We start from the raw sequence: 27,523 nt of genomic DNA, 5'->3' as shown, positions 1-27,523 counted from the left end.
CTTCCTCCTCAACCGCTACTGCAGCAGCAACCGGGCGCATCCTGGATCCATGAAGAAAGCCCCCCTGCACGGCACGTCCCCCGCCACGATGGGCCGCAAGCTATATAGGCTACTGCGTTGATGTGTTGATATTGAGATATTTCAGTTATCAAATATGAATCATGCATTTGATATTTCTGGCCACTTTGCTCGTCAGCATCCTTTCGCCTTGGCTTCATCTATCACTAGCGTCATCCGGTATGTATTGCAATAGCCTGCTGGCTTTTTTGTCACTTTCATCACATTAAACACACCTTTCACTTTATGTGTTGAGCTAAAATAATATCGGACGATGTACTGCAGGTGCACATCATCGCGCCCCCCCCCCCTAAAAAAAACCCAGATATTTGATTTATTATGCGGCGTCTACAGCGTGATGGTGCATGAGGCAGACTACAGCATCTCAGCATCTTTTGTTCAGCTTAAAAAAATTTACTCTTTCTTATTTATGAGTAACATATTTGAATTAACAGTCGCTGGGACCTTTTTACTTCAAGTGCATGATATTATCTGCTATTGTTGTCTAAGGCTATTTGGATTAATATTGCATAATGCTCACTGCATCATCTGTTTGATGCAGAGTCTCCACTTTGGCAATAAGCATATAAAAGTACCTTTCAATGAAATAAAACTCTTTATATTCTGTATTCTAAATCAGTCATATGTGGTTGTCAGTATACGACCGCATGAACAGTGTAATCACAGTGAAGCCGCGGCCGCTTGCCTCAGTATTATCAATGCCTCAGTATTATCAATGTGTTTTTATAAATGAAGGATGACAGCTGGCTCTGTGTGTGTGTGTGTGGGTGTGTGTGTGTGTGTGTGTCAGGTTTTTCATGTCTGTGCGGTGGGAATTGTCTTGCAGTTTCTCAAGGAGTAGAGGACAAGGTTGAGAGGGACGCAGTGCCAGCCCTGCTGAAGCAACAGGCAACTGCAGCACCTGCTACAGACAACACAACACACCATGCAGTAGAGCACGTGATCACCTACCCCTCGCGGTTGATCTACTACCTAAACGAGGACTCGGAGAGTACCTACCATGACCTGGACACCCGGATCAAGAACCAAGCCACAGAGGGGCAGGTAAGCCAGCATCGAGGAGGGATGGGTGAGGGAGATTGATGCTGGGATGTGGGGATAAGTTATTTCCTAGAAATAGCATGCTGTGCACGCTGTGTGGTCAAGGTTTCAAAGTTTCAAATGCAGATTATGGCTCGTATTAAACCATAACCCTGTCTTAAATGTCATTTTACTGCACAGAGTCAGATAAAACAAAGACACCCATCACACGCAGCACATTAACATTATTATGCGTTTAAGAACTGGAATGATGCCAGAGCGACCATGCTGAACGAAGAGTTTCTTCCAGTATACCCACTATGCATTACCATCTGCCATTTATTCGCCACATCTATTATTTATCCACTGTGCTGTAGACGATGTTGAAGGTGGACTCTTGAGGATATTATGTTCGTAGTCTGCTATAATCTTATACTTTGCATCATCTGCAGTGACAACTCTTTTCTCCCTTAAAGGCAGTTCACCTCGCCCAAGCCAGTTTCCAGTTAGAGGCATTTGGCTCCAGATTTGCTCTGGATCTAGCATTGAACACGTAAGTCCTTCTTATCCCATCTAACTACAGTAATTCATGTTCGCTAAAACGATTGGTTTTAGAACTAGTCAGCTGCTGTGGTCATTAAAGGAGAATTCCAGATGTTGATCTCTAAGCAGTTACAGGGGTCTACTTTCTGTGTTAACTTTTCGGTCAGACTAAAGATGAGATTGTGAAATTATTAATTCTCCAAAATCTCTACAACTGAGGTGGCAAGTGCAAAGTTGGCCCAACTCATAGAGTCACAATAGCCACATTTACAGGAAATACACCAGGTTGAAATAAGATGGAATTTCCCTTTAATCCCAAAAAACTTCTAGACTTGTGTTTGAACTTCCAGTGAGCGTGATTTTCCTGTCTCTCACAACAGTGACTGCCAACAAGGTCATGTTGGCAGTAATATGGAGATGGATGAAAATTGCAGAATGTCAGTATTTTTATTCATCCCGGGTTAACGACAAGCTGTGTAAACCTTCCTGCCACGAAAGATCCACATTGACGGTCTCTATATGGATATTATAGAAAATACCGTAGCATACTGTACAAAACATTATGGAGCATCAAAGGAAAGCTGTGATTTAGCTTTTTTTTCATAATCAAGGTTTTTGCTGGCTCAGAATGGGCTTTTTTTTTTGGGGGGGGGGGAGCAGTTAGCATCGTTCTGCGTACACTAAAGGCAATGAGTCTGTGTTACCTTTTTGACAGAAATCTATGCATTTTCCTGTTATTTCTGACAATTTGAATAACAAAAATGTATATTATGCTTGAGTAAATGAAACCCAAATTAACAAAATTGGCTAAAAAAAAAAATTAATATAACAATGATTGGATTGGAGAAAAGACACAAAAACATGCTCATACATCAAACATAATATCCTTAAAACATCATGAAGTAGGTTGACTATGAAAAGTCTGGCATCAAAATGACCAGAAACAGCAAGATACTGACTTTAAGCAACAATATGTGTCATAGCTAAAAACAAATTGCCAACACTTGTGATTCCCGTCTGTAGATGACTGTTGTTTGTAAATGATATCTACTATTATATGTCAGATCCGTGATTAATGCAGCGTCAATCGACGATAATGTAATCAGGGAAACTGTAATTGAATAGGTCAGTGCGCTACTTTCCAGAATCCTAGTTTCCAGAGTGCTAAACGCAATCTTATATCAGCTGCCAGACTACAGACAGACTGTTTAAGAAAAGGATTTGGAAAACCAAAGTCTCTATTTTTAATAAGGTTTAATTGGTTTGCATCAAAATCAGCAGGGAGACAGTTACTCTGTTGTCTGTGATCACTGTCTGTCTGTTTGGAGATACGAGGCCCCGGACACTCAATGATATTGATTTACTGCCCTCACAAAGTAGCCGGTCTACATGTGTGAAGGCTTAATGTGCATGTGTACAAGGACTTTAAAATGCTGATTGAATTCCAGGTCCTTTAATGTGATTTAAAGCTGGATTATTTTATACAATATTTTGATGTTAGTGAATGCTGTTGCTGTTAGATGTTAAGACTCACACATTTGGATTTTTAGTCTATGTGCTGATATTCAGTCTCTGGTTACTTTAGAGCGTAGTTTCATCACCTTAGTAAAATAAAAATTGTGGAAATTTTACCACATTGGTTCAGGACATTTGTATTTACTTTAAAAGCTGTAGACACACAGTAATGAAGTGAAATTACTCTGGATGCTCTGCTATCTTTGTAGTGGTTTGAGCATCATCTCAATGCTACTGTAGAAACCTACAAAGTGCAGATTTTAAGACTCCAGGAATTATGAATTTGCTATTAAGCTCTATGTTGTTAGGAGACCACATATCTTTATTGAAGACTTGATGCTGATGTATCTTTGTGTACATGTATTGTTAAAGGGTAACTACCGTTCTTTTCAACCTGGACCTACTTTTTTTTTTTTCAACCTATTTTCCTATGTTTTTGTGTCTAAGTGACTGATGGGAACAACAATCTTTGAAATGAGAAAATAGGGTCCAGGTTGAAAAAAACGGTAGTTACCCTTTAAATAGCATAGGGACAGATATATGACGAAGTGAACTCTCTCGTCCTGTCATTCCCAGCTCACACAATCACACATCATGTTGGGAAGATGTTGTCCTGTACCATTGTCAGACATTCAGCAATCACCACATAATACAGCAGTGGCTCTCCACAGCAGCAGGCTTGAAAGTGTGACCTTGATTCCCAGCTGTTTGCTTGTGCTGTAGGTTATCTGTGAGACACACGAGCTAACTTCAGTGTGTGCCTTTTTTGTGTGAGAACAGGGGTTTGAATTCTGCTTGGTGTTGTAGCTGCGACAGTACTGATCTAAATATAGATAGGTCTGCAACCTGCCAATGGCTGCTACTTTATCTGCTCACCTCTTACTGTACCTCGGACTGCAAACCAAGGAAGCATTTTTTTTGCCACTGAAAATATGTTTTTTTCAGTTGATATAAATCATATATTAATAGAATTAAAATATGAATGAGAAGAAAAGTGAATAGGTTTAGTGCTGCTTCTTCAGAGCATCTCCATTTCTTTAGACTTATTATTTCCGTGTGTTAGAGGTATGAACAGTAATGACAAGTGTCACTACTGGATTCAGAGGTGCATTAGATCTGGCGCCCAGATTTAAGAACTAAAAACCTGCAGTTCTTTTGGTCCGCCCTCTCTTCCTCCCCTTTCTTCGCTGCTGCTGCATTGTAGCACTCAGTCTCCTGTGAACTGAGAGACCTCAGGGCAGGACTCCCTTCTCATGGCCTCAACACACTTTGACAGCTCTCACAGACATTTCAAACACACACATCGATGCACTTACTGTCTCTTTACACCTCCATGCTCTGCAGTGCTGCCCACACACACACACACACACACACACACACACACACACACACACACACACACACACACACACACACACACACACTCACACACACTTATACAAACACCATTACACTCTTAGTTTGGCCCACTGTCCTAGCCCTGCCTCTTCTGTCACGCTATTATTAGCACCTCACTCAGGAATCTCTAACAGATGCCGCTCATCCTCGACTCTCCTCTCATAATGGTGCTGTTCCTGCTAACATGCCGCTGAGCATCACTCAAAAATGTGCTGGTGTTACAGAACTAGATCCAGCACTTCAACCTTTTTTCTTTTTTCTTTTCTGCTGCTACGCCACTACATGTCCACGGAGAGGATGTGTTTTATTTTTTTATTTGCAAAGTTACTCGAGAAAAAAAGAAAAACGCCATTGTGGTAGAAATGGCAGTCTCTTGAAGTCAGCTGTCAGCTAACAGATTGAGTGTGTGAAATGGTGAGGAACGCTGACTCGAGTAGCTGGAACTGCCCGGGAAGACTGTTGTGTTCAAGGTGAAGCCGAGGCATCACAATCATTTATCACGTTAGGCTTCATTAGCAGCTTTCAGACAACGTTACTTGTTTCTGTTGCTGTTGTGTGTGCTGTTACTCAACCAGTGATCTAATTTGGGGAGATTTGAGGAAGAACCATCTTCTGTACATGCACTTGTGTATAATGTAGTTTCACAATGCTTGTTTAAGATCCTCTGTTTCACTTCAATAACTCAAGGGCCACTTTGCAAAGTGTGTGAGTAACTGTGCATCCTGTTATGAAAGTATATATTGGGTTAAATGTGACATAATTTTTCCTGAGGGCAGGCAACATTTAACATATCCACCGCACTTTTGAGATACCATGGGAGTGTTTTTAATCCAGGCATAGCGGTGATGAGTGTTCTTGTTTAAATGCTAGCCAAAGCACTACTCACCGCTAGTTGAAAACCACAATATGTGAGTCAGAGAAAGCAAAGGCAGGCAGACTCTTCTGTGTTTTTTATTGTCACTGCATCACATCTGTCCACCCTAACCAAACTACAATCTCTGTTTTTACAGTGACTTGCTGTCTTCAGATTATGTTGAGATCCACTATCAGGCGGGCAAACCTGTTCTGTCAAAGGTAACTTCTTTTCTAGATGTGGCTAAAATGTTACAGTGAACATCTTCCTTGTTTTGGTGAATCTGTGTTCCTTCTGAGTTTCCTTCAGCTGCTGTTTTTATTTTGTACAGTCACGAACATTGTCTGTGAAGCAAAAGGAAGACATATGCTTGGTCTCAACTTTAGGAAATAGGCTTTGCAACAAAAGACAGGAACATATGTGAGGGTTGATTTCCTGTAAATCAGTTTGCTTTTCACCTTTTATCGTCAAAACTTCTGCAAATTGGTAATCAATTTAACACTGCGACTTTCACGAGTCATTCAAATAACAGCAGTTACATCCAGGACGTCTTCTTTGCAGACTAAGAAAAAAAATCAAATGTTCAGATGGATGGATGGATGGATAGATGGATAGATAGATAGACTTGCATAGGTAGATAGATAGATAGATAGATAGATAGATTGATAGATAGATAGATAGATAGATTGACTTGCATAGGTAGATAGATAGATAGATAGATAGATAGATAGACTTGCATAGGTAGATTAAAATGTGAAAGTACATGATTTTCATAGAACAGAAGGAAAGGAGATAGAGAGAGAAAACAAGTTGGGAATGTGAGCTAGTTGCTGCTGCTGCTGCTGCTGCTGCTGATTCAGGCCCTGGGTTGGGCGTACCGTAGCTGAATCAGCAGGGTTTTGCTCTCCTGCAGCCTCCTGCTGGAGCTCTGGTCACGTGACAAGGGAGAGAAAGCCTTCTGCAGTATCAGTGCAGCGTGGGATGGGTGAAGTGAGAGTGTGAGAGAGAGAGAGAGAGAGAGAGAGAGAGACGGGGGTGAATGTCCTCTGCTCACCCTGGATCTGACAGCTGAGTCACAGATAGTGCCAGGATCTACCTTGCAATGTTTTAACTTCACATCTTCACAAGCAAAGACCCCCTGCAGAAATGCATTGCAAATGTGCCAAACCTGGCATCTGCGAGACAAGCTGTTACCTCCTCTGAGAGGTTAAAAAATTCAAACACATGATAATTAAGTAAAAAAATACGACACATCACAATCTGAGACATCATCTGTCAACATATGCACAGTTATGTGTGGTGTGCTGCCAGTAATGCTGATTTATGGCTGGGGTTTGCTGTGATGCTGCATTAGCACCGTGTCTTCTTCCCTCAGGGCGGTGAGCACTGTTACTACCACGGCCAGGTGAGAGGGAACGATAACTCCCATGTGGCCTTATCTACCTGCAACGGGCTGCAGTAAGTGAACAGCAGAGTTGTGTGTAATCCTCGCCGTGTTCAGAATATTTCTGGATACACTCATCTCTGCTCCTCAGCTCCTAATGACTCAGTATCGACTGCCTTCTCTCTCTTTTCTACTCTCTCTCTGCCCGGCAGTGGGATGTTTGACGATGGAGTCTATGTGTATCTAATTGAGCCCTTACAACAGACTCATTCAATCGTAAGTTCTTCCTGTCGCAGAGAACTAAAATATATATTGCAAAAAGGTTTTGACTCACTCATCTCCACCTCTCACACACACCACCCTTTGTTGATGCTGAGGATATCCTAATCACTCCAAGGACATTCCTGTTTTTAAAGGAAGGCGATGAGACAATGAAACACTGTCTAGCCATTTTATACAGTCTATGTGTCCAGGAAAGTAATTGAGTACATTAGCTTATATACTCAATAAGGACATTGTAAGGTTTATAGGTTTTAAACAAACATTCAGTATTTTATATATGAGATGTGATGTATATTTAACTTCTGTTCATACTAGTCATGTTAATTCTAGATTGTTAAGCTGTATTAGGTAAGTGGTTATGTTAAGTATTGTTGTATTGTTTTTTATTGTTTTGTTTTTTCATTAGTATCAGTAGTACAGCTGGACAATATAGTTGAAATCAATATCAGGATAATAATAGGGATTTTTATGATTTCAGTATGCATCATGATATGAAACATTTATGTAAAATCACATCAAACTGATGTCCAAAGCAGTGCACTGTTATGCATTACATGACACCAAACTCTTCATATGTGTAAAGCACTGACCTTTGCTTGTTATTCGTTTCATCTTTCTCAAAATCATTTATTTGTCCAACATCATTTGATCATATCATCATAATACTAGTCTGCTAAAAGTCATTAAAGGGATAGTTTGGCATTTTGGGAAATAGGCTTGTTCGCTTTCTTGCCGAGAGTTACATGAGAAGATTGATAACACTCTCATAGCTGTAGGATACATATGAAGCTACAGCCAGCGGCCAGTTATTTTAACTTAAATAACTTAGACTGAAAGTAGGGGGAAACAGCTAGCCTGCCTACCAGCTTCCAAATTAACACGGTATATCTTGTTTGTTTAATCTGTTCAAAAAGTTTAAAAACAACAATTTTCCGTTTTATGAGGTTGTTCTTTTCGGACTATTTCTTAGCCGAGAGCAGCGACTTCCTGGAGTCTTGTCACTGCTGTGAGGTTACCAGGCAACCAGCAGGCTGTCACTTCGCCAGGCCAAGAAATAATCCGGCCCATAACCTCCCGTAAAATCACAAGATGCCGAAGATTACACTTCTTTTTTTATATGGATTTATTGAATGAGATACAACTTGTTAATTAGTGAGCTTCAGAACTCCTGGTGGATTTTGTTCAGACAGAGCCAGGCTAGCTGTTTCCCCCTGTTTCCAGTCTTTATGCTAAGCTAAACTAACCTTCTCCTGGCTGTAGCTTCATATTCAGCAGACAAACATAAGAGTGGTATCAATCTTCATAATCTGTTAACACTTGTTTGCCTCACCCCTGCAGGATACAGCTGCAAGGCCTCACAAACTAAGAAGAACAGCCTCCTTTCAGTGGAACAATGATCCAGAGGAACAGAGTAAGTGTTTCCATCACTGTCATCCATCATCTTACATAACCTCCTCAATCAGTCCTCCACCTCTGACCATCACCACACCTCTCTCGACCCTGACATGGCCTTCCCCGTCTGTGTGTTCACCACAAAACAACAAAAGTATGGCGGCAAGTAGTGCTTCCACGGCTTGTTTTCATAGAGCTTTAAGAAAACACAATTTCAATGGCTGTTACAGCCTAACATTTTATAATATGTAATTTGGATTGGTGAGAAAGTTGGATTAAACTGGAATTAATTTTACAATGTAATGTCTCTACTGTAGTCTAGCATACTTAGTGTTATTTAACACAGTACTTAGGGACTGTTCGTTATTTATTTAAGGGCCACTGGAGGAGTTTTGGGACCTTTAGGCTAAAAAAGACTTCGCCAGTAATAATTTTTCTATGACCCTCCAAAATGATTTGAAAAAATTTGCACTTAGCAAAGAAGTACAGATGCCATTTGAATTTTTACAGCCATGACATACACGAGTTAACCTCTGCACTCTCATCTTACGCATCACACTCCTCTGTAATGGTGCGGTGGCCATTTCAGTAGATTTACTCACTAACATGGTTGTGGAAACACAATAAACATGGAAACTAAATGCACACTTTCTGCATTACTGCATTACTTCAAATACTAAGTTACTCCTCTAGTAAACTAGTATTCACATGAAATAAAACAATAAAACATTGAGACCATTCAGCAAAGGACACTGGGAAATAACAAATTCAACACTGGTTGCTATGGACTCGTCACTAGGCTTTCCCACTAGGCTATATTTAGCACATAGGTAAAGCTGCCGAAGCTGAACATTATATTCCAAAACATATATGTTTATTTTTAAAGCAGATTTTAAATTACATTGTAACAATTTAACAATTCGCTCTTATGAAATCCAATCGCGGCACGGCTGTTTTGGAACGCAATAGACAGACGGTGGTGGAATGCCCCGACACTTAAATTCAACTAAAACGTAACAGTGAACACTCAGTGTTGGACCTCCAGTCTGTTGAGATGCCTCTCCAAACACAGAAACAAAGCACATTCACACCATAAAACGTTAAGACACGTTGAGAAAAAAGATCCGTATTTTGCCGTAATCCAATGACACGGAAAAAAAAGTAATCCACAGCGATCAGTAGATCCATTAACAGAGTCACGGTGTATCCAGCAAGGCCTATATGAGTGTCACATTCACCAGCCAGCTCCAAACAGGTGAACGAGGCCTCTCCACTTCGCCGTTTAAACAAAGTGGAATAAACGTATAAAAGTCCAAGTCTACACAAAACCCGCAATCAGTTAGTAAGCTGACATCACATTATATACATGGCATTTAGGAAACCTTTATTGCAACGTTGGCACGGCAAGATGTCCAGACTAGTGCAACAGTAATTTTCGTTTTTTGCGTCCTGCTGCTCCCATCGTCAGCCAGGTAATATTTTTTTTACTAAAGCAGTATATGAAATGTGATGTATTACCTACCACCATTTAGTTGGTTTGTGTTATTTAAGATATGTATCTTTATCTTTATATTATATCTGGTCATACCAGATGTAATTATTCCACTCATTATAAACAATGCAATTATCCGTTTCAGCAAACTCATGGGTCAGACCCATCTGTTAGCAAAGGAGGGCAGAGACTAACTCTGGATTTCCACTGGATGCAGAACGTCTGCGGACCGGCTCCGCTGCGGAACGTCTGCGTGCTCCGCTGTCCGTCAATACCCACCAGGTCCGGATATGTTGCGGCACGGCTGCGGCCATGACTGACAGCTGTAGGACCCACAAGATCTCGCGAATTCACGTAGAATAGAACCACAAAACCAACAACAGTTTGTTTCCATCCAGAGGAGTAGAGGGGAAACAACTCTGTGCTGTGTTTTTAAAGTGTAGTGCAGGGAAATATGATCTGCCGTGAGCACGGTGTATTTTGTTTTGAAAATTAACCGGATTTTTATTTTGTTTCTGTGCTCGACTTCCTGTCCCGCACTATCTGCTGTGTGCTGAATTGTTGCGGAGCCCTCCGGCGTCCGGCAAAAATAGAAACTCTGCGTATCTGCTCCGGAGGGCTGCGGTCCGCCGGAGCTGGGATGCAGTCGGAACGCAACCGTTCCGCAGTCAGTGGAAATACACACATTGACTTTAATGGAAACCTAATGACTCCGCCGACGTTCCGCAGCGGATCCGCAGCCGTTACGCATCCAGTGGAAATTGCTGGTAAGAGCTACATGAAAAAATATACACCAAACAAGCCACTTTGAAATGTAGCTGTTTTCATGAATACAAAAGTTGGGTGACCCCCCCCCCAGACTAAAAGAATTTGGGTGACCCTCCCCTCAACAAAGAATAAAAAGACATGACCCTCCCCTATTTTCCAATGGTGGTCCATTCCATAAATACCAAACGGTCCCTTAATGGGAAATTAAGGGAAATTCCGTTTTTCTGGGGGGGAAAAAACATTTTTAAAAAAACCACATCTCTTGGGCTTTAACTCACGAAAGAGGCAAACCCAGTTGTAAATATGTGAGTTGAAGTGTCACTGTTTCCTTGTGTGTGTTTCAAGTTGAGGACGAGGAGCAGCTCTTCTCGGAGCTGGATGACTTGTCCTGGCTGAAGCGCAGGAAAAAGCGAGCAGTAAGTCTCTGATCTCACGTCTCTCTGAAGTGATGCTAAAACATTAGTTCACCCACCCTTGAATGGTTATACAATGAATATAAAAACGTTGCAGTTGAGAACATGGTCAAAGTCTAACTTGTGGTCACAATGGAACTATAAAGACAACACTCCACTCCTGATAATTGCTGGTGTGTTTTTATTTTGCAGATGCCTCGCAGTGTATTTGAGGAGATGAAGTATTTGGAAATCATGATTGTCAATGACCACAGTATGGTATGTAGCTGATAGTTTCTCAGATAAAAAAAAAGCAAACTCATCTATATTTGAGACCTTTTTCCCACAAGAAGGAGCAGTGAATGCAGCACATTATATTGATTGAGCGCCATCAAATCACTGCAGCTTATTTATCTGTGTTGTTCTTTCTTTGTGCCTGCAGTTTAGACGACACAGGACCAAGCAGCACACAAGGAATTTTGCCAAGTCAGTGGTGAATGTTGTGGATGCTGTGAGTAAACTCTTTAGTTACCCTGTGTATGTTTTATATAGATCCACTTCAGAATTTACATACACACAATTATTTGTTTTTTATCTAGCCACGTGGCTCTAGGAGTGGCAGTGTCAGTCGATCCACCACTTTGGTCCAGGCTGAAATATCTCAAAAACTATTGGATGGATTGGCATGACTTTTTTATACAGACATTCATGGTCCCCAGAGGATGTATCCCAATGACATTGGTGATCCTCTGACTTTTCCTGTAGCCACCAGTAGGTCAATTGTTTCACTTGTCCTGTAAAATATCTCTACATCGACCGACTTTTGGTACAGACATTCATTTTCCCCAAAGCATTAACCCTAATGACTGACTATTCCTCTAGCGCCACCAGAAGCAACAACAAGACACCATTTTAGTTTTAGTTTTTTTTGTTGTGCTAACTAGCAAACGTTAGTATACTAACATACTAAACTAAGATGGTGAACATAGTAACCATAATAGCGTTTTGGCATTGTTATTATGATAATGAGCATGTTAGGATGCCGACATTAACATCTTGCTCAAAGCTCCGCTGTACTCATACATACAACACATTGACTTACGTACAAGTAAAAATACTACTCTGTAATAATACTCTGTTACAAGTAGAAGTCCTACATATCAGATTTCACATAAGTGAAAGTAAAGAAGTATTAACTGCCAAAATTTACTGAAAGCATTAAAGTAAAAGTACTCATTGGGCAGAATGGTCCCATTCAGAGAGTTATTATTATATATGTCATATTATTAAAACATTATCACTGATGGTTTAACACTTAAGTAGCATTTTAATGTTGCAGCTGGTGGAGGTGGAGCATATTTGAACTACTTTATATACTGTTGGATAGTTAAATGTATAGTGCAATATCATATTCATAAATTATTCATATGTTTTGTTTGTAAAATCTTAATCTGTAAAGTAACTCTGGCTGACGCATACATGTAGTGAAGTAAAAAGTAAAATAGAAGTAGTAGAAGTTTAAAGTAGCATTACAGTGAAATAATCAAGTAAAGTAAAAGTATGTCAAAATTGTACTTAAGTACAGTGCTCGACTTCTTACTTTCCACTAACACAGCCGTAAGCATGGCTGTAGACTCTTAGATTTGTTTCTTGTTTTTTGGTGACAGCAGAATATAACATTTCACCCATGATAATGTAGCTTATATGTTGCATACAGTACAACACAGAGGCATATCAACAATGGTAGCTGCCAAATATGTCTTTACAGTGTGCACCTGTTGATATATTAGTACAGCTGTAGTCCATATCCACGATGTTCCACTTCCGGGATTGGTCCGGATGTCACTCTTTACGGCCGGATGTCCGTTACCTTCCACTTTCTTTGTGTTTGAATTTTAAACTCCGGTCGATTTTATGAGGACTATGGTTAACTGCTCCTCAGACCGAGACAGCCAGCTAGACTATCTGTCCAATCTGAGTTTTTTGTTGCATGACTAAAACAACTTTTGAACGTACACGTTCCACCAAGACAAGTTCCTTCCCGAGGCTATTTTGCAGAGGCACCGTTGCTCCACCCGGCGCTTAGACGATTGTGATTGGTTTAAACAAATGCCAATAAACCAGAGCATGTTTTTCTCCTATCTCGTAATGCTGCGTGTACTAGCCAAACCCTCCTCGGCGGCGCTATGGAGGAAGGTCTGGCAGTGCAAGACTAGTACAGCTGAAGACCTCCTCATGTGTCATGATGGAGTACGGCCCCCTAGTTGTCTTAATGTTAGTCTTTATTGCATTGTGCTGGTATTTGCTCTGTGTCCTCATCACGTGCATTAACACTCCCCTGTTCCTCCTTTTCCTCAGTGTGCTGCATCCGATCATCTGTCCTCCTCAGACAATACAGATCCAAATTCACACCCAGTGTTGTTCTCCTCTCCCTGTGCTGTTGCTGCTGTTCTCTCTCTGCCTCTCGCTCTGTCTGCCTTTCTTTATTCCTCCCCATTCACTGCACGCTTCAATGGCAGATCTTCAAAGAGCAGTTACATACACGTGTGGTGCTCGTTGCCGTGGAGATCTGGACGGACAAGGATCAGATCCCCATCAGTGTGAGGCCGCTGGAGATGCTGCGGGATTTCTCCAAGTACCGGCAGCAGAACATCAAGCACCATGCCGACGCTGTGCACCTCTTCTCGTAAGTTCTTTATTTAAACTAAATATGTTTCCATCAGCCTTTGGTGCATCTTGTTTATTAATATGGATTTTTAGCCAATATTTAAGCTTTATTTGCAATATTTAGGTATTCTTTTGAATTTCCAGCATGTTCTTGTTTTTTTTATGTGTTATTTAAAAATTTGAATGAAACAGGTGGACGTAAACTTACTGTAGAATACTTTCCATTGTATTTATTTTTCTCTTATGGAAGGGTATTTTGTAAATATATAAAAATCCAAGCACAATGAATAATATGGAAACATCCTTGTCAAAGTACTATTTAAACCTGCCATCTATGTTTAAGTTAATTTCATGATTATAGTCAAATTACGTGCCTTCTAGAAGAATTTCTTTTCTTTTGTTGCTCTTCATTCCTACCTGGTGCCATTGTTTTATCATTGTTGTATTTGATGTTTTTTGTACTCCGTACTGTGTAATCATGGCCGGGAGTCAATACAAATATGAACCTGAATCTTCAACCACTTCTGAGACCCAAAGTATGTACAGTAGGCTGGATGCAATCCATATAGCTTCTGCATGAAATAACTAACCAATGTCTTAGTTTGGCATTATTTTCCTACAGCCTGATCTATGCTTTGACGTTGTTAATATTATCTCTCTGGTATTGAAACAGCACTGTGTCCACAAGAGTAAGTAGTTAAGTAAAATATTGGGTTAATCTGACTTTTTGACTCCTCTAATCCTCTGTGATGTTTTTATCTTTCAGCTGTTGTTCATGTCTGTCTCTTTGTCTTCCATCATTCTTGTAGAAATGCGACCTTTCACTACCGCAGGAGCAGCGCAGCATACTTTGGAGGCATGTGTTCTGTGAGCCGAGGAGTAGGGGTCAATGAGGTCAGATTTGCTGTGTCTAACACTGAGCATCACCCTGTATCGCAGAGACTGACTGCAGGTGAATAATCCCTGGTCTCTGCTGTGTCCACAGTATGGCAACAGCTTGTCCATGGCAGGGTCTCTATCCCAGAGCCTGGCTCAGAACCTGGGCATCCAGTGGGACCCAGCATCCAAGAGAAGTATACATGAAAAACACATTCTTATCTCACAGCTAGTTTAAGGGCAGGCTATTCAGAGCCAAAGTCACAGCATTCAGATTATTCAAAACGTATTTTCCCTCACCTCTAGTTGTATTTATCCTGCATATGGTTTTATTTTTAAGTTACTTTGGACAAAAGTGTCAAATGGAGTGTAATGTAATTTGCTAAGGTTTTGCGATACCATGCACTTTGGCTGTTCTTTTCCCCCTTTGTTGATGTTTTGTAGAAAATAGTTCTCAATAAAACTGTCCACAGAGAAGTCTGTGGTTCGACCTGATTAATCAGAGAAATGGTGGTTACAAAGGAATGTTTCTTTTGAATTTTGGGCTTTCAGCATCGGAAATTCAATAACCCTCCATTACATTGGCACGTTAGCAGATATCCTAAAACTTCAGCAACTAAACCAAATCCTTTGGCATTGCTAGATACCTCTAGGCGTAAGTAGGATATGTAGTTGTTTTGTGTTGTATCATATAAGTATGTTAATGGACTGAATGTAAGACAGTACATCTTGTTGACATCTTACATTTGAAAAAGTAAGGGTTATCTCAGATTTTAGGTTTAGAATCTTAAATGTCTTTATCATTTAAAGCAGGACATGGTGCCTATAAAAGATGCCTTTTGACTGGACCAAACTGTCTCTTGTCAACTCTTATCTGTGCCAGAATTGACAGATGGAGGGATGCACTGATGGTTTTGGAAAACGTGGTCCAAAAGTAGACTTTCAGTCAGGCTGGAGAAGGATGAATTACGCCATTTGTTTTAAGATCACAGTGCTTAGTGAAGCTCAACCATCAGAGAGATTATTTTTATGGTCCCAAAACTGTCTGAGCTTGAGAAATGATTGTTAGTATGTCAGTGGAAAATAGAATTATTCAACTGAAAGCTTTGGAAATCAGGTGCTAAATCCACCAATGCAATGCTGATTCTCTTTGAGATGATAAAGCAGAAATACAATCATTGTATTTAAAATACTTGTCTTGAAAAACATCTTAGTGTGTCTGTTTCTTTCTGTGCATTTCTCTCACTGTCTGTTTCTGTGTTTTTCCTGTCCTCTCTTACTTTTCTTTTGCAGAGGAATGTGGTTGTGTTGACCCATGGCCTGGCTGCATAATGGAGGACACTGGGTAATGTCCAGTATATCCCTGAGAGAGAGAGACACACACACACACACACACACACACACACACACACACACACACACACACACACATAAGAGGGGGATAGTGGAACAATTAGAGATGCTTGTTTATGGTCAACCAATAATGTAGTCGGGGAGTTTGAGAATGAATGCAGAATTGGTAGATACATGTTCTGTTTTGATACTGATAATTCAAAATCTTGCCAGTCAACCCTTTTGTTTTTTTGTGTAAAACAATTTTTAACCAAAGATTCAGTCAGTTAAAGAATATACTAATCAGTGAGCCCATTTGCACCTGGTAGATACAGACGGCATGTTAATATCATGTATAAATGGGGTCAGTATGCTTTTATCAACTACTGTTATTTGAAAAAGTTGACAAAGGGGCACAGCAACATTATATACTGAGAAGAGCACCAGTAACTCTTTCCACGTCCCTGCATATGAAGGCATGTCATTGCTGCTTTTTGTTTAATCATAGCAATTCATTTTTCTGTTCACACATAGGTGTTGTGTTTTTGTCTGCTCCCATTTTGTTTTCTTGTTTCCTGTCATTTGCTTACACTGCATCTACAATTCAAGATAGCAGTTGTGCAAAATAAATGAACCAAGATCTTAATTTGACATCATTTTAATGTTGACTGATCCATGCTTTGACCTTGTTCTCATAATATTCTGACAGTATTTCACAGGGTATCTACAGGTCTTAAAAAGTCCTAAAAAGCATTGTATTTTGTTTCCTTAGAAGGTATTGAAAAGACTCCAATTTAATTTACAAAGGTCTCAAATATGTTCTCCTTCCTGTCGTAGGCAGTTAGTTCTAAAATGTTTTTGTATCTGATTGCAGGCTGTCAGGAGATGTAAAAGTAAAAGTGTGATTGTTTCGAACAGTGGATTGTGCAACAATCCTTTTTTGTAGAGTTCACAAAAGACTTTCAGCAAACACTGCCACTACCACTAGCTACATCACCAAAATAAACTCTCATCAGTGTTAGAGATGTTCCGATACCGATACCAGTATTGGTATCGGCTCCGATACTGCCTAAAACGCTGGTATCGGTATCGGGAAGTACTGGAGTTTATGCACCGATCCGATACCACGTAATAAAGCCCTAAAGAAAATCTACGTTAAAGTAGTTTATTTATGTTCTTTTTCCTTTATAACTGACTGTCAAACTGCATAATAAAAGAAAGTTCTGGGGCGTTCATTGTTCATGTTTCACAAAGAGTTTAACTTGAGCCAGACCGATAACAAAGATAGAAATAATATCACATCCATACAGGGATAGTAGTATACAGTTGGTAAAACATAATAAAATATATGACACACTGGTATTGGATCGGTACTCTGTATCGGCCGATACGCAAGTTCAGGTATCGGAATCGGTATCGGGAAGCATAAAATGGTATCGGGCCATTTTTAATCAGTGTGAAGAAATTCAGAACATATACAGTAAACATTAATAGATATCAGTAACAGTAGTCCGTAATGAATAGCTTAATAAAGATAAGCTGTGTGTGAGATGCTCTAATGTCTTGGTTATGGTGACAAAAAAAAAAAACACTCATAATGAGAGCGGCTCAACAGACACATGGCACCCGACAGCATTTTGAACCATGCTTCCATCCTCATTGATCGACACTTATAGTTCTTGTTAATTATCAGTTGGTTTTCTGTCTCTTCAGAGTCCAACACCCACGGAGATTTTCCAAATGCAGCATCTCAGACTACAAGGAGTTCCTTTTAAAAGGTGGAGGCTCATGTCTGTTTAACAGGCCAACCAAGGTTAGACGCTGTTACAACTCTGCCCCAACTGTCATGAATCACACATATGATCCATCCTTTACACTCTCCTGTGTTCTTCTGTTAGCTGTTTGAGGCAACAGAATGCGGTAATGGATTTGTGGAAGTGGGAGAGGAGTGCGACTGCGGAGCGAGAGCAGTGAGTTTCTTTTACTTCAAAATGTCAAATCTGTTTGTTGTCGTCGGTGTGTTCAGAAGGATGAAGCTCTTCCCACTGTTTATTTCCAGGAGTGCTACAAGGAATGCTGCAAGAAGTGTTCCCTCGCCAATGGGGCTCACTGTAGTGATGGCCCGTGCTGCAATAACACATGTCTGGTATGAGTTTGGTCTTTTCTCAAAGTTTTTTAGCACAAAATATTTATTTATACCTCTGACTTTTATCTTCTTTCCTTTTCCTGCCAGTTTTATCCACGGGGTTACAGTTGCCGCTATGCTGTGAACGACTGTGATATCTCAGAGACTTGCTCTGGGGACTCTGGACAGGTGTTGCACTGTTACATTTTTTTCAGTTTCAGACTTATTGCATATTTTATTATTGCATGTTTAAGGTAATGTGCATGGTTATGAAGAAGTCCAATGTTTGTCACTGTTTGCAGTGCCCTCCCAATCTTCATAAACAAGATGGTTACCTCTGCCAGGTAAACCAGGTAAGCAGACGAATGACATTAAAAAAAAGGAGCAGTCATGCATCAGAATAGCAGTTTGGGAGCAGCTGACTGAGAATATATTTACTATCTTGTTCTTTTCTGTCTGAAGGGCCGCTGCTACAACGGAGAGTGCAAGACAAGAGAAAACCAGTGTAAATACATCTGGGGGTCAAGTAAGATTAATATTCCTTTTGGCTCACATTAGCTCGTATTAATGGAGTGTCAGAGTATCGTCATACAAAGACTTGCTGTGGTCAGTGCTGGGCAGTTCACGCCTCTTCTCTTTCCCTCAGAGGCTGGAGGCTCTGAGAAGTTCTGCTATGAGAAGCTGAACACGGAGGGCACAGAGAAGGGCAACTGTGGAAAGGATGGAGAAAAATGGATCCAGTGTAGCAAACAGTGAGTTTCAAAGGAAGACAAATCAAATTAACTATGGTATTTCCTTATACATGGCAGCGTGACAGTACTTTATATTTCTACATAGAGGCAGGGCTTTGGTATCATTATTTTCTTTTATTACTGACAACAAAGGAGATTCATGTTGTTTTGAAGCCAACCAATAGAAGGCAAGAGAGGGCACATGGTTTACAGGAACGTTGTCCCTAAAAGCATTTGCAAGCCCAGCCCATATACTTGCAGTTGGAGCTTTCCTGTTTTGATTTGCAGTATTGTGTTTTGGCAGCAAGGTTCTCTATATACATCCATGTTGCGAACCAGGGCCACTGTTAAACATAAGAATGAATTAAGAATGCTTTCCACAACTGAAAACAAATTGAATTGCTTACTGTGAGGGGACTGTTTGGAAGTAACTTTAACAGAATAAATCATCTAGTTATAGTAAATATAGAGGACTCAAAAGCAGTTGTTAAAAGACAGGTGTTAAGACAGGATTTGAAAGTGATGATAGATGGAAGAAAACCTGACAAGTCAAAAGGTATATTAAGTTGACGATTGGCGTCTGTACAGACTTCTCTCTGTTGTGTTTTCAGTGATGTGTTCTGCGGTTACCTTTTGTGTTCCAACATCGGCCGCAACCCACGCGTCGGAATGATGAAAGGAGATATCACCCCAGCCTCCTTCAACCATCAAGGCAGACTGGTAGACTGCAGGTAAACACATGTGTACTATATAACAAGACCTGTTCATGTCCTGGAAACTATAGTCTGCAGTCACGTTTTTATCACTTTTGGTTACATTTTCCATGTATGAGTTTTTGCTCTTTCCCCCTTGCCTCACCTCCCCTCCTTTCTTATCTTTCTCCCTCTTTTCCTTTCTCCTCCCTGTCCTCACAGTGGTGGCCATGTCCTTTTGGATGATGACACTGATTTAGGCTACGTGGAGGATGGGACTCCCTGTGGGCCGTCAATGATGTGCCTTGACCGCAAGTGTCTGCCCATCCAGTCACTCAACATGAGCACCTGCCCTAGTGGACCTAATGGACAGGTGTGCTCTGCCCATGGGGTGAGTCCTGGTGCAAGCTTACCCACAATTTACGCTTATCTCGTTGTGGTCTATCCAGGCTTAATAGCATTTGTTATACAGACATCACATAAGTAGACAGGTCCTTTATTGAGACATCAACATAAACTGGACAAATGCAGCCCACTCACTGTAATGTAGCTGGTTTTTGTTGTTGTGTCCAGTGAGCCACCATGCACCAGCACCCTGGCACTGACACGCTTACAGGAAATGCAGCCATCCATAATATATAATAATTAGATTAATTAGAAATACACTTTTTTAGTATCCTACCTTTCATTATTAAATGCAGCTCAACATTTTTCATGTAAATTGTTTTAAAAACTGAACTAAGCTAATATTCAATAAAAAGGAATGCTACAATTTGCTTAAAAACAAGATTTAAAAGGTTCTGTAAGTCTCGATATATTTTTTGAAGGCACACACGTGTTTTCAATCCCTCTGGCTGATTCAACCTCTATTTTACAGTGTATGACGTCACCAAACTCAACTAACTAATATGAGGTGTAAATTGTCTGCACATGCAGATGTCTAATCAGGCAACACAAGTGAAAACCCCTGTGTGGTTAGAATTTACAGAAGCTGCATATCATATATGTGCAGGCTACTCCATAGTTGTTGTCCATAGTATGAATGGAATTTGTATTAGCGTTAACTGTTGGTACATTTAATGCTTCAGAGGCGTTATTAGCTTACAAGTCAAAATGTCCTCTGTGAGAAAGTTATGTCACTTCTTCAGGTCTTTTTCACCGGAGACACAGTCAGGTGTAAATAATAGAATTAACGATGGCTGAATTCCATTTATATTTATAACAGAGCCATATTTAATGTTATTAGTAGCACCTGTGCTACTACTATCACATGTCATAATGTCTGCTGTGAGAACGGCTTTTTGGGTTCCAGCACACTGTGGTTCATCCAGCCGTTGTTGTGTAATTCAATCAATTAGATTCAGTGCTGCCTGTAGAGCTGCTGTGATGTTGTTTGCATAATTATATCATATATTATATCAGTCTTTACAAAGCTGACCTGGCTAAAATTCCATTGTAGAGCTGTGATAGAATTAATCTAGATCCAGAAATGCGTCATTATCTACCTGTTACAGTGTAGTAAGTGTCTGTGTGGGAGCCTGTGTTAACTGTGGATGAACAATGGTTCCCAAAAAGTACCAGTGTATCAGCACCTTTTATTTACAGCTCTTCCTTTCCCCTCCTCACCTAATCTATTTCTGTCTGATCTGTACAGGTGTGCAACAATGAAGCCACATGCACCTGCGACACCACCTGGGCGGGGACAGACTGTAGCATGCCTGACCCGCCTAAAGAGCCTGAGGCCACTCAGGACGAAGGACCCAAGGGTCGGTTTCCATCTCTTTCAACCTCTGGCGTCTGATAGAATGAATAACACACGCTTAGGTTTACTGATTTAATCTAGCCAAGATTCACGCTGACTTATAGACTGTGTTTGTGACAGTGTTTTTGTTCTTCAATATCGCAATGTCATTCTCAGTCACACTGTTAGATCGTGTAAAATGGCGACTGAAGGAGAATATAAAAGCAGTGTTACATTTGTTTAGCTTCAGAAGATGAACGGGACGGGGGTGGCGGTAAAGGGGGTGGGAAGCGTCACATAGGGAACCGTGTCACTTCATCCATGACTCTGAAGCAGACGCCTGCTGTTTGTTTTTGACAGGGTGGTAATAATGCTCCTTTTCCCTCTGCACAGTGAGCGTGGCCACTAACAGGCTGATAGGGGCAGTAGCAGGGACCATTCTGGCCCTGGGGGTGATTTTTGGAGGCACAGGGTGGGGAATAGAGTAAGCATCTTTAACCCTTTCACAGCTCTTCCTCTCATAGTGGTGCCTCAGTGTGCGGGCGGTCTCGTGAGCCGGCCTGAGCCCGTGTGTGCGTCCCGGTGGCTTTGTGTTTTCTTGTGTGTTGGTGATGACCATATAATTGTTATGTGATTGGATGTTTTCAGTGTTGTGTGATTGATTGATGGATTCCCTCTCCTCCTCCTCCCCCTCTCCTGCCCCTACCTGTTGTTCCCCATTACTACAAGCCTATTTCTTCATATTCCCTCTTCTTCTTCTTCTTCTTGTCCCTTTTCTCTATCTTATTCTTAGTCGTTATGTGGTTGCTCCTGTGATCCTCTCCTTTCTGGGGCATGTGGGGCATTTAGATGGAAAACAGTCCTGAGAAGTGTCCAGTTAGTGACCTGGCTTGTCAGTCAGTGGTAGGCTGTGTGGTGACTGGGACCCCTAAAAACATTTTCTACTGCTCATACTGCAGACCACATATACATATCACCTGTCAATCTCTGTTTAATTAAACCTTTATAGTGATGGATACCCAGGGTCTAGTCTTCTGCACAACCTTCACAGACAAACCACTGATAATCACTGCCTTAACTGACACCAGATACATAAAAATCCCAGGGCCTCTACTTCATTATCTTCATGTTACACACTAAAGGGGGCATGCAAAATACATTCTCAGATTCAGTCATTTTACTGTAACAGTACTTATGGTTATGTTTTCTGTTCCATGTGAAATCTTCATTGTATAGTTACGTGTTATTTATACAGTAAGTGAGTATAGAAACTCATGTCTTTTTCCCCATAACCCTTTACAGGTCCTAGTGCCACCAATCTAATAATAGGCTCCATCGCCGGAGCCATCCTTGTGGCTGCCATAGTGCTGGGGGGGACTGGATGGGGCTTTAAGTAAGCAACACGCCGCATGCCTCTCCTGCTGTAACTCTAGCATCCCTGCTGCTTCTAGACACCAGGGTTTGACCTCCTGCTACAGAATATGGACCCCAGGGTGGACAATACACAAACATAATATCTGAACTGTTCAACTTCATCCAGTGTTCAGTCCTGGTTGTTATAGGAGAGGATGTGGATAGATATGTGAAGGGTGATTTGGAGAGACACTGGGCTCCATGTGGGGGTCGTCTGTTGATCTGTAGCAGAACCTCAAACTGATTGGACGGGCAGAGCTCAATGCCTGACATGCATGTTCAGTCCTGATAACAGAGAGAAAAGAATACTTTTAATAACCAAAAAAAAAAAACGCTTGTGTATGCTTGTACTGATAAAATGTCCTCTCTGAAATCCAAAGATAGGCCTCTATTATATCTCTTGGTATCGAGGAAATGTACTTTATTGTACAATAGATTAATAAAGTCCAATCTACCACTGATTAGCCTGCTGTATTGAGCAACAGGGGTGTTACACATCTTAATCTAAATAGGCCTAAGAGACAACTCAGAAATACAATCCTGCAGCCACCAAAGCATGCCAGGTAGCAAAGCATCATGGTTGTCACCAAAACAAAAAGAAAGAAAGAAAACAGAATAAGAAACATTTCTGCATGTTGACTTGTTGATTTGGAGGAGGTCAGTTCATTGCACAAAGGCTGAGCCAAACCCAGAGTGATTTGGTCCAGGGTTGTCATGCTCTCATCACTTCCATGATCTTTTTTCTCAGTCCGTTACTGATTGAGGGAGAGACTTTAAATGGAGTGGTGAGAGCGACAGAGAGAGAGAGAGAGAGAGAAACAGAAGCCAGGACCCTTATTGTTGGCTGCAGCCTTTGTGCCATGGCTGGCCACACCCACCTAAGATGGCCAGGCTCCGCCCTAGAGCAGAGCAGGACTCTTGGACCCCGCCCACACCAGCTGCCATTGCTGCCTGCTTCACAGACCTGGTACAGACACGGCACATTGCACTGCATGAACCACGCACAGCAATAGTGCCACCTTCAACTGGCCTACTATTGGAACAGGTGCATGACAGAGTGATAGGAGCCCCACAACAAGCCACAGTACGGGGAGGTTATGCATCACTCCTGTTGTCGTCTTTGTTGTTGTCCCACTGTTGTGGTAGTAGTTATTGTTGTTGCTGCTGCTGCTGTGTCTGTTGTTTATGTGGTTGTCTCCTCTTTCCCTCCTCTATAGAATATATTTTATGTTAGCTCTTTCTTCCCAGATGGTTATGTTTTGAGTGGAACTAATGTCTTTCCCATCCAAACTGGTAATGAGACGTGTCTCCTACGCTTCTTTACCTTGTAAACTAACGTTGCACGCACAAGCCCGTCGGCAGTTGTCGGTGAGAGGGCAACAGAGGAGATTTATATTCATAGACCTCCAAAATGTATTTATTAGCTCATCTGAATGTAGGCTTTATTGTTCTTTTGCTCAATAAACTGGGTGAAGGTTTTCATTTAGGTCATTACTTCTAACTTAAGTTAAATAAAAATGTATTAGTATTGTGTATAAGAAAGTCATTTTACCATACTGTCAAATTATCATGAATTGGGATGTAAAGGTTTGTGAATATAAATACTTCTGATTGCATCTTTGCAGTCAAGGCCAAATTGGCTCAGTGTGGACCAGCCTTTCCTCACTTCAATGTCTTCAGCATTATGAACTTGAAGTCCTCAAATAATGATACAACCATACAGATCCTTTTTATTTCCTGCTCTTGAATATACCAAAAAGAATTGTGTGTGGCATTTTACTTGCGAGTCTACTATTGTAAACTGAGGCGATGAGTGTGGATGCTTGTCCAGTTTGCACTAGCTGTGTTACATATGTGGTTATAGCACACACTGACTCCTGTTTCTTGTCTCCATGTAAGAAATGTGAAGAAACGGCGATACGACCCCAACGCCTCAGCCATTTGACCCAGGGAGAGATGGCAATTGACAGACGGACTCCTCCAAGGCTTCCTTAGTTGGCTACCTGACAGCTGGACTGCACTTATTGCTGCTGATCTTTGGCATTAGATATACTTGAAAAAGACATAGTGGACATTTTAACAAATTCCATCGTAGTGACTTTAGAAATGCAGCCTTTTCAACTCCACCTCACCCATGTAACAAACCCACACCCCCACCCTGATCTCTAGAGTGACAGAGCTCCTCTTCCATCCTTTAGTGCCAGTGCACAGGCGTTCAGGCGGAATCCACACCACTTTCTCACCTGGCATGATTATCTGCACAAAAGTGTGCTGCTTGCTGGCCCCCTGGCATGAAGAGCCCTCTCTGCAGGGCTCTGCATGGCTACGAAAGCTATGAATATACCACACAAAAAAAAAACATACAAAGAGAAGAAAAAAAAACGGAATCATCTAATGCAGGAGATAAAAACCAAACCCAGTTGAAAGCCGGTTAAAGCTCCTATAGCTCATGTTTTAGGTGCTGTAGATGATTAAAGAGGCTGCAGGTGAGGACCCATAAGGGCAGTGCAGACCACATAGTGAATGCACATACCCAAAATTGTACATAAGTAAGGAGTTCAGGTTTGGAATTAACATGATATTTTACAAAGACATCAATTGCATTTGTTTTTTATCTTAGCATGTTGTATAGCGGGTGTTTTTGTCAATGTTATTGAAAAGAATTGGAGATTTGGGCCAACATTGTAATCACACGCTGCACAGCCTCCTGTGATTGTTTGGGCGGAGGTCAAAGGTTAGATTCAGTGGACAGAGTAGCCGTGGTTATTGAGGAGAAGCATGTCAGTTCTAGAGGAATTCAGACCGATATGTCCGATTAACGTCACAGACCCCCTGCTCCCCCCCCCCCCTCCCCTGAAGTATCTTCTACAGTGACTCAAAAGCCAAAGAACCAATCACCTGAACATATGGATGTTGTTGCACACAGAACACTTTCCCCTCTGTCTGCAGCCAGTGGTGCCTCTCCTACTGCTGAAGGCATGAAGTCTGTCCATGCAGGCGCTCACCTGTCCAGCCAGGTCTTACATAACAGTCCTCAATAACACCCACTATACTGGCTTAACCTTTTTGCTCTCATAAACTCTTAGTAGAAATCAAGTTCAGCTCAACTGGTAACGCTGCATGCAATCACTATAGTGGGCTTATAATTCTATATGGGAGTCCCCAAAATCCGCAAGAAAAATATGCTACAAAAGATAGGTGCATGTCAACAACAAAAACATTAAACTTTTATTTACTATGCAAAGAGAGATATTGCACAAACGTATGGGGAATAATGAAATCAATATAGACATGGAATTACAAAACCATTCTGCTAATCAGCTAATCTTTTGTATTTGGCCACTCCACGTCTCATTTCACTTTGCTTCAACATACTCCTACTATGAATGGACAAATAGAAAAAAAAGATAATTATTAATATTTCCAATGAAAAGCGGGAGAGCAACCTTTTACATTTGTGGAACTGAAAATCATTTTTGTGTGTTTTTCATCCGGTCTGATGTTTTTAATCTCACACATGCACACACACGTACACAAACACGCTGTATGGTGCCTGTACATTTTGAGGCCTGAACAGTTTCCTTGTGCAGGGCTATTCTTTTCAGTCCAGCTGATAGTTGGTGTGTTCCAGGTGCTGCCATAGCACTGGCATCGTTGTAATCCTCCATGTTACTCATCATCTGGTGTCCCTCTCTCACTGCATCATGTACAGTTGGACCGATGAATAAACTACTGACAAATTTTATTTGAGCGTTTGTGTTTTTCCCTGCCAAATCATCACTGAACTGATTTTATTTACTTTGTGTGTGTACACTTCACATGAACAAGTACCAATTCGTGTGAACTTTCAAAACATGTATGTTGACTGGCTCGTTGCCTGCGCGTGCCGAATAGGTTTCGTATATGGCTGTAAGCGTCTAATTAAGGAACAGTGGGCGCCTGGGTAGCTCACCTCGACGCAGCGGCCGCAGGTTTGACTCCGACCTGCGGCCCTTTGCTGCACGTCATTCCCTTCTCTCTCCCCTTTAATGTCTAAGCTGTCCTGTCATAATAAAGGCCTAAAAATGCCCCCAAAAAATAATCTTAATTAAGAAACAGTAATTTCACGCCAATATGGCCTCTTGGACCTCCTATTTCCGACGCCCCTGGTCTTAGTCAGTGTCATAACTTCCAAGCCTTTTATCCTTTTAGGGTATTAACAATTGCATTTTCACAAATAGAAAATGTTATTTTATAAAGCACTGAAAACATAATTAACTAATTCAATGCATTAGATGGGTCCAGCAGAGACACTGTACTGCTTTAAGACTTGACATTATAGGAAATATAATTATCCCCTTTTTTGCCAAAAGTTAGATAAGAAGATTGATATCACACTCATATCTGTCCATTACATATGAAACTACAGACAAGAGACGCTTAGCTCAGCTCAGTGAAAAAACATTGCTAGGCAAATAACTTCTTGTAAAACCATAAGTTGTCATTTTTACACTTTTGTTTTGCTTTTGTGCTGTTTGTGCTGACAAAACTAGTCTGGATCAACGACAATTAATTTACCGGATAATCGCAGAAACATCTGTTGCCGCCTGATCTTCCCCTGGATGTCCCTTGCCTTGCAAAACTTGCAAAAAAATGAACAAACTTCGAGGTAGCAAGCTATACGCTGAAAATGGCAAGTTTTGAAGAAAATTTGGATTGTGCAACAAGGCAGGCCTGCTTGGTTCTTTCAGGAAATAATTGTAAAGATTTACAAAGAATATGTTTACGGCATTTACTATTTAACTGGGATGTTTTGGGACCGATTGGAGGGAATTTGCTATGGACAAAAC

General features: G+C 41.0%; 1 protein-coding gene across 2 annotated transcripts; it reads left to right on the top strand.

Moving 5' to 3' along the window:
• The first annotated feature begins 19 nt into the window (after positions 1 to 19).
• Positions 20 to 26,419, top strand: adam23b (ADAM metallopeptidase domain 23b). 2 transcript variants are annotated; one of them, XM_078261945.1, is made up of 26 exons: positions 20 to 237; positions 905 to 1,122; positions 1,575 to 1,651; positions 5,565 to 5,628; positions 6,783 to 6,865; positions 7,004 to 7,067; positions 8,412 to 8,484; positions 11,071 to 11,141; positions 11,331 to 11,396; positions 11,560 to 11,628; positions 13,637 to 13,803; positions 14,594 to 14,678; positions 14,770 to 14,857; positions 15,954 to 16,005; positions 17,706 to 17,805; positions 17,891 to 17,962; positions 18,052 to 18,138; positions 18,226 to 18,306; positions 18,420 to 18,470; positions 18,580 to 18,643; positions 18,764 to 18,869; positions 19,460 to 19,579; positions 19,763 to 19,931; positions 21,195 to 21,306; positions 22,584 to 22,674; positions 24,594 to 26,419. In XM_078261945.1, the coding sequence occupies exons 1-26, from the start codon at positions 162 to 164 to the stop codon at positions 24,637 to 24,639; spliced, it is 2,352 nt and encodes a 783-aa protein (XP_078118071.1). In that variant the 5' UTR covers positions 20 to 161; the 3' UTR covers positions 24,640 to 26,419. The 2 variants fall into 2 exon arrangements, with proteins under 2 accessions (XP_078118071.1, XP_078118069.1); XM_078261943.1 differs by having other exon boundaries at positions 869 to 1,122.
• The last annotated feature ends 1,104 nt before the right edge of the window (positions 26,420 to 27,523 follow it).

Source organism: Sander vitreus, chromosome 11 (genome assembly GCF_031162955.1).
Source record: "Sander vitreus isolate 19-12246 chromosome 11, sanVit1, whole genome shotgun sequence".
Taxonomy (NCBI): Eukaryota; Metazoa; Chordata; class Actinopteri; order Perciformes; family Percidae; genus Sander; species Sander vitreus.
This window is presented reverse-complemented; position numbering and strand designations above follow the sequence as displayed.